We start from the raw sequence: 7,621 nt of genomic DNA, 5'->3' as shown, positions 1-7,621 counted from the left end.
CGAGTACCGCGCGGGCGGGACGCCCCCCGCCAGCGGGCAGATCGCCACGCGCTCCTCCCGGAAAACGAGCACGAGACGGGACAGCAACATCGCACAGCCGTCTTTACGCTCCCGGTTTCTGATGGGAATGCAAGATGTATAGATTGGCATTGAGACCTTGAAGGTTTAATTGGGAACTTTAAAGTTCTTCGGGAGTTGGGGTGAGAGGTTAACACTGATTCTACATTTGTAGGGTTGTGTGCGTGTGTGTGCGTGTGCGCGCGTGTGCGTAAAGGCCATGGAGGAAGCGTGGAAGGATACCGCCCATGAGCGTTACCACCGGCCCTGTCGGCAGAAGGGGCGTGGGGCAGTGGTCAGTCCTTACTCTTCGCTGGGAGCTGTATCACGTGACCCACTACGGTGCCACCAACATACGCAGCTGAACATGGTGCCCCACTAAGTAGTGTGTCGGCGACAGCATAAAGGGAACGCGATGCCTCGTTCTGGCTCACGGGGCTGCTCCCCGCCAGGGCCACGTCCTCCGGTGGTCAGGGAGCAGGTGCTAAGGTTCTCCCGGGAACTTTGACCTTGAGTCAGGTGTTTCCTTTCTCTGAGCCTCGTCTACAAAATGGAGACGCTGCAGCAGGTGGTTGTTCAGACCCTTCCAAAGCTACGCACTCTAACAGGAAGTTCGACGTGTGAAAACAGTGTCGCCTTGGGCCACGTTGCTGAGGCAGCAGAGCCTGGCCAGCGGCGTGCTGCTGGGGTCCAGGGCTGGGAGGTGGGGGTGTGCAGGGTCGCTGCCCGTGAGCTGAGCTCAGGACACGGAAGGACCCCCTACTGCGGGAGTCACCGCTGGCCCTCGGCACCAAAGTCAGGGGCAGGTGAGCATCTCGACGATAGGACGAGGACGTCCCGTTTCTTCTCGGTAAGTCTGGCTTGAGAGGTCAGCTGTCCAGGAAGAGCCCTGGACAGAGCATGAGCGGAACCTGCCAGGCCGACCCCCAGGGACCACGCCAGCGGGCCTTCCCTCTGCCCTGGGGAGCCGTCTGCCCCTCATGAGAACTCAGAGTAGCCTTCTACCCTGAAGGGACACGTAGTGCCCTCCCCATCCCGAGACAGGACCGACGGTAGGGGGCGTCTGAGCCCTGGGGTGGCACTGCCACCTCTGGCTTTGTCCTGCCACTGGGGTGCCTCTCCTGGCCCCACCAGCTTCCTGCCGCCAAGGAAGGAGACAGGAACACTCACCGAGCACCAAGAGGTGGACGCGTGACTTGGAGGTGCCGTCCAGGTCTGCCATCAGCGAGACTGAGCACTCGTAGGTGCCGTTGTCAGCCATGGTCAGCTGGCCGATGGTGACGGAGGCATCCGACTGCTCTGCGCTGCTCGATACGTTGACACGGTTCTTATACAGGTCACCGTAGATGTAGCTTTGGGTTGAAAACGTCCAGATGAGCACCTTTTCCTGGCAGGAAAGAGGGATGCCACCTGGTCTTCAGCCTGCGGCCCGGCGCGGGCTCCCAGCTTGTCCTGGCCACCGCACACCGTCCCCGCCCGGGCGTGCCAACACGCGGCTCCGGTTCTACAGTGCTCACACGTGCTTAGGAAGAATCGCGAAAGACTGGGCCAGGCGGGCAGGTCACACCGCAGGAGCGCGTGTGTGGTCTCGAACGCGCCCGCCTCTGACCTCCGGCATCTCCCTTCCCTTCCCCATTCAGCCCGGTCTGGTCCCGCTCACTGACTCACCCGCTACGGGCCGGGCGTCGTGCTAGGTGGCCACCTGTGGCTTCCGTGCCCCTTGCTTTGCTCAGATCTTGCCTCTGGGTTTATTTATCCATCGATACGCCCATCACTCATCAAAGAGAACGTGGCACCCACTGAGATGAGTGCTGCCTCAGGGCACGTCCACTGTCACTTACGAGTCGCGCTCATTTCCCTGATGCCCCCAACTTTCTAAGGATCCTTACCGTGTGGCTCATCAGGAGCTTGTCCCATCGGATGAATCCGTCTCGGTTTGGGGAAGAGGTACTGTAGGTACACGGGAGGGTGACGCTCTTTCCCCGGGCAGCCCGAAGAACTTCCTTTGGGGTTTCCACAGAGATGGCATTGACAGCCGCCCAGACTGGAAAGGAGGGAGAAGTAAGTGACATCGTTGCCCACAGGACCTCTGAGGGGACACCCAGGGACATCTTCTGTCCTCCAATCGGAGCAAGACACACCGCAGCCAGCCTCTGGGCCATGGCACACAGGCTGTCCTCCTCTGAGGCCCCGTGAAGACCAACATGTGGGCCTAGGTACAGCCAACCTACCTCCTCACCACAGGGAAGGCTGGCGCCCACGTGGGGACATCATCGCTGACTGTCTGCTACATCATCGCTGACTGTCTGCTACATCATCGCTGACTGTCTGCTACATCATCGCTGACTGTCTGCTACATCATCGCTGACTGTCTGCTACATCATCGCTGACTGTCTGCTACATCATCGCTGACTGTCTGCTACATCATCGCTGACTGTCTGCTACATCATCGCTGACTGTCTGCTACATCATCGCTGACTGTCTGCTACATCATCGCTGACTGTCTGCTACATCATCGCTGACTGTCTGCTACATCATCGCTGACTGTCTGCTACATCATCGCTGACCGTCTGCTACATCATCGCTGACTGTCTGCTACATCATCGCTGACTGTCTGCTACATCATCGCTGACTGTCTGCTACATCATCGCTGACTGTCTGCTACATCATCGCTGACTGTCTGCTACATCATCACTAATTGTCTGCTACATCATCACTGACCATCTGCTACATCATCGGTAACCGTCTGCTACATCATCACTGTCTGCTACATCATCGCTGACTGTCCGCTATATCATCACTGACCATCTGCTATGTCATCGGTAACTGTCCGTTACTGTCACACTGGATAACTTCTACTTTCTCATCCCGCAGTCTGTGCTTGAGGCACATCCTCAGTTAGAAGTTCATCACAAGAGGTAACTGCCCACTGTCATCCTGGGCAAACTGTCAAAAAGGAATAGTCATTGCTAATGGTCGCACCTAAAGAATAGCTCAGTTTTCGAGGTCATTATGACGGTGAGCAAAAATCGTTTATTGTTGATAGGTTTGTGAGGGGGAAGGTTGGGATGAAGAGATGAGAAAGAGCTCACAAAGAAAAGGAAACTCGAAGCACCCTGAACAAACGGACAGCACTCCTCGGAGGCCGTCCGTGCCCCTGAGGACTTCGATGCCGACCCCGTGCCCTGAGCCGGGCTTACGTTACCCCGATCCTGGGTGAGACTTCATCCCGCGTTTCCGGACTTCCTGCCACAGCCGTCCGCAGAATCCTCCTCAGCGGATTTAGATCCTTCCCACCGATTGATCACTGGCCGCGAAGGCGTCGGGTATGACTTCTCACGATTTCCCATCACACACTCAGAGGCTTCTGATGTGTGCAGCCACCGGCCTCCCCACCCCCATCTGCAGGAAGCCCAGTCCCTTCCCCTCCTTCCGCGGGCTCGACGTGTCTCCGCTCCGCGGCCCGGTTCCCTCTCCCGTGCCGTCTTCCTATCCCTGCTCCGTGGATGCGACGGGAGCCTCAGGGAGGGCGTCTAACCCGTGATTAGAAAACTAGCAAGTGGAGAAATTCTAGAAGTTTCTAGAGCCTTCCCCGCCTCCGTTTCCACTTCCTTGCACAGGTCTCTGTTGGGCGTCTTTGCAGCGGCCCGGAATTTGCCGTCCCCGCCGGTAGGCTCCCCCTGGGAGCTGTCTCTCCTCAGCTTCTTCTCGCGTGCGAGCAAGTCCGAGGCCTCCATCTGGCGCTTTCCCGCCACAGGGCGTTACTAACAGTTGGGTGCCGGGCGCACCCTCCCGCTCCCCCTGGCGCACAAGCGCGAGCCTCCCCAGCCTTCTGCGTTGCCACCGTGCTGTTTTCCTCACTGCCACGTCCCCGGGGGCTCAACAAAGTGCCTGTCGCCCAGGAGGTGCTCCCATGAGTGCGTCCGACGGCAAGCGAACGCGTGGCAGGGAACTCAGGCTTGAAAGACGGGATTCATAACCACCTGCTCCCAAAGGTCGCTGGAACATGCCCCCCAAAATCAAGTAAAGGAGCCCCGAGGAGCCCTGGGGAGGGAAGCGGAGTGCGATGGAGACAGGAGAGGTCATCTGGGTAGGCGGGGGGGGGCGGCGCATGGAGACCCAGCTGACAGCCTCATGACTGCTCCTGAATAATTAAGGTTTGTTAAGATGTCGAACTGTCTCCTGAGAGCTGACGGAAAGTGACACACGACGTGCCTGGCGGGACTGGCTGCTCGGGCACAAGCGGGAACCCCTGGGAAACGGGCAGCAGGGCCTCCACTTAGGAAAACTCGTGTCCCCAGAGGAGTCACGTTCTTGAGGAGGAGGCGCTGGAGGCCAGGAGAGACCCGCCCCCCCAGGTGGGAACGGCCTCTGTGGTCTCTCCCTGGGAGCTCGGGGTCGGGGGATCGAGGGGCAAGAGGAGGGGGGCTAGAAACCGATGATGTTTGTCGAACTGTTTGTTCAACAAGGATCTTTAGGAATCTGTAAAGCCCAATCGATTCAACGAGTTTTCCCCGAGGGCCTCGTTTAGTGCAAGGCACTCGGAAAGGGTGGCGAGCACGTCCATGCCCCCTTCCTCCGGAAGCCCGCCGGGGCCTTGCAGCCCTCACCGTGCCGGCGTCTGTCTGCCCGTCCGTCCATCCGACCATCCATCCGTCATCTATCCATCCATCTATTTATCATCTGTTTACCTATCATCTATCTATCTATCTATTTTTAAGTAGAGTCAACATGCGATACTGTGTTGGAGTCAGGTGCACAGTATAGCGACTCGACATTTGCATGCCTTACGATGCGATCACCCCACGAAGCCCAGTAACCGTCTGTCACCGTGCAGACTCATCACAGTAGTAGTGGCTGTGACATGCGTCTGTTTGTATTTTGTGTCGTTTGTTCATTTGCCTTTTTTGCTTCCACAGATGTGTGAGATCACACGGCATTTGTCTTTCTCTGCCTGACCCTGACTTCCTCCGCTCAGCACCATACCCTCAGTCTATCCGCGTTGTCGCAGATGGCATGGCAGCATTCCTGTTCATGGCTGCGTAGTATTCTATCGTATATATGTACCACGTCTTTATCCATTCATCTACCGATGGACGCCTGGGTTGCCTCCATGCCTCGGTTATTGTAAATCAGCTGCAGGGAACGTAGGAGTGACGCTGCCTTTTCGAGTTAGCGATTTTGTGTTCTCTGCTGGCTTTCCGAACCGTTCCCGGCAGCGTCTCAGGCACGCACACGTGCCTCTCACGCCGATGCGGGTTGGGGTGTGGTGCGTGCAGGCCGCCCTCCCTCACCGGGGGGCACGCTCCTGCCCAGGGTCTGTGCCTCAGGCTCCTCCCACCCCGGGATGTCTGCGCAGAGCCGGGTGCTCATGAGACCGTGTTGACTGACTGGCTCAGGGCACAGGGCCTGCCTGGGGAGCAGAGGTCGCTGTCAGCCGGGAAGTTGGGGGAGAGAGGGCAGGGGCTGCATGGGGACCAGAGGGCCGTAGGGAGCGGCTTTCAGAGCGGGTGGGGCTTCAGGTAGCCCCTGAAGGATTCGGTGCACAAGGCTGTGTTTACGAGGGACTGACACAGGGTGCCAAGCTGTCCGTGACACCTCCGTGCCGTCACCGAGAGCGGGTGCGGTTGAATAAAGGCGCAAACGCAGGGTTAACGCGCGGCCTGGGTCCCGGGGGGCCCTGGCTTCCTCTTCGCGCATTTCCGGTGCCAGAAGTTCTGCCACAAGCCCCTGGCACTCCACGGCCACAAAGCCGAGCTGCAGGTTCGTGGTCAACAGGAAGCAGGGGCAGTGCGGTGGCCACCTCCTCAGCGAGCTCGCCTCACCCGGGAGCCAGGGGGCCACCGCAGATCCCGGGAGGGTTCTCTAGTCCCCCCCAGGACAGGAGACGGAGCCTTGGGTGGCGTGTCGGTGAGAGGGAAGTTGCTTCTGGAAGGGGAGACTGAAGACACAAGAGCCAGATGGAGCCAGACCCCAGCCTGGGGCGGGGCGGGCGCCGGGGGCAGGGCTCGCCGCAGGACCAGCCTCGCTCACGACAGGTGTCATCGGTTCCCGTGTGCGCACACGGGCACGCGGGGCCGTGAGCTCTGACTGCGGCCCTGCCCTCCACATTTCATGCTTCTCTCCCAGTGAACTTTGTGACCGTCCCAAGTGGGAACCTCCGCCCAGCTCTGTGTCCTGCTGCCTGTTTATAGCATCCCTGACTCACCAGGGCAGATAACGAGAAAGCGGCCCAAAGGTCACTGGGTAGCACAGGGGAGGGAGGCGCCCGGGAAGGAGGCGGGGCCCCAGCGCGGCAGTTGGTGCCCTGGGCAGGAGATCCGGGGACAGGGACGAGCTCAGCAGGCACAGGGGGGTCGGGGATGGAACCTGAGTGCTGCCAGCATAGGCTGCCTCGAGGGACAACTAAGCTTCCCCTCCGAGTCCGACGTGTCCCCACCGCTGACCCCCTCCGGTGCTGAAATTCCCAGCGCCGAGCGCAGCGCGGAGGCTGCCGCCGAGGTGCCGGCCCCGGCGGGGAGCGACGTCACCCCCTTCCTTTAAACGCCTTTTTCCAGTCCATGTTTCTGATCAGTCCCTCTTTCCATCAGACCCTGGGACGGGACTCGGCACGGGAGCGTTTGGACGGCAGTGGGTGCCATCGGGAAGCGGGGACACCCGAGGAGGCGGAGAGGGGAGAAAGGCAGGGCAGGAGCCCCGAGAGCACAGCAGCTCACGGCCGGCCAGGCTCGGGGCGCAGGCCTCACGCTCTGGTGCCCACCCAGGGGCCCGCAGTCCAGGTGGCGGCGGTGGGGGGCGACCAGAGGCGGACACAGCTCCTGCTCTCATGGCACTTGGTCTCCTGAGCGAGTCAAATGGTAGTAAATAAATAATCACAGATAAGTGCAAACAAAACCTCCATGGTAACGAGTGTCAGAGACTGGGCGACAGGCCGTGACAGAGGGCGGGCCGTGCGGGGGGAGGGCCTTGTGAGCTGCCCCCGGGGTAGGGGGGGGCGATGGGAGGAGAGAAGAAAGAGCAGGGGCCGGCCTGTCCCTGGGCTCCTGTGCCCCTGCATAGTGAGGGCCACAAGGAGGTGGTTTGGGGGCGTAGTCCCCTCCGCATGGCATCCTTGAGCCTCCCCTGTGACCCCAAATGCGTGTCAGCGCACCGTTCCCTCAGGGCAGTTCAGGACAAATCCTGCCACCTGCTTCCTCTCGCCCCTCAAGACTCTCCTACAGAGCAATTCTGGAGCCACGTCACCGCCACCGTGGCCAGAAACGGGGGACCCTTGCCCTGCGGCCTTCACATCTCCTGCGCCTAGTCCCAGGTGTGTCCCCACGCCCATCCGTCTCTCAGTCGGGCCAACCACCCCGGTTCCAGCGACTCAGGACAGCAGGAAGGTGGACAGACAAAACCAAGCTGCAGCAGACCTGGTGACGGTGACGGGTGACGGTTCCTTAAGCCTGCTTTTCCTCCCGTCCCAGTGTGTAACTCTAAGCCGAGACAGCTGGCCAGAATCCCCCAGGGAGCTTCCAGGCTCAGAGAGGCGCCCAGATCCTACCCTGGGGTTCTGACGGCGGGG

The 7,621-nt window shown here is 60.1% G+C and overlaps 1 protein-coding gene across 1 annotated transcript in view; it reads right to left on the bottom strand.

The window, feature by feature from the left end:
• The window catches only part of GPA33 (glycoprotein A33), a 15,050-nt gene extending 11,256 nt beyond the window's left edge, over nucleotides 1-3,794 (bottom strand). The window contains exons 1-3 of the mRNA XM_015586153.1: nucleotides 3,674-3,794; nucleotides 1,947-2,101; nucleotides 1,228-1,444 (exon numbers count right to left, since the gene is read on the bottom strand). Coding sequence (XP_015441639.1) covers nucleotides 1,228-1,444; nucleotides 1,947-2,101; nucleotides 3,674-3,794 — 493 coding nt within the window. The remainder of the gene's footprint in view (nucleotides 1-1,227; nucleotides 1,445-1,946; nucleotides 2,102-3,673) is intronic.
• Between the last annotated feature and the right edge of the window lie 3,827 nt (nucleotides 3,795-7,621).

The sequence above is a fragment of the Pteropus alecto genome, unplaced genomic scaffold, assembly GCF_000325575.1.
Source record: "Pteropus alecto unplaced genomic scaffold, ASM32557v1 scaffold101, whole genome shotgun sequence".
NCBI lineage: Eukaryota > Metazoa > Chordata > Mammalia > Chiroptera > Pteropodidae > Pteropus > Pteropus alecto.
The sequence above is the reverse complement of the archived record's forward strand: the minus strand, read 5'-3'. Positions and strand labels throughout refer to the sequence as shown.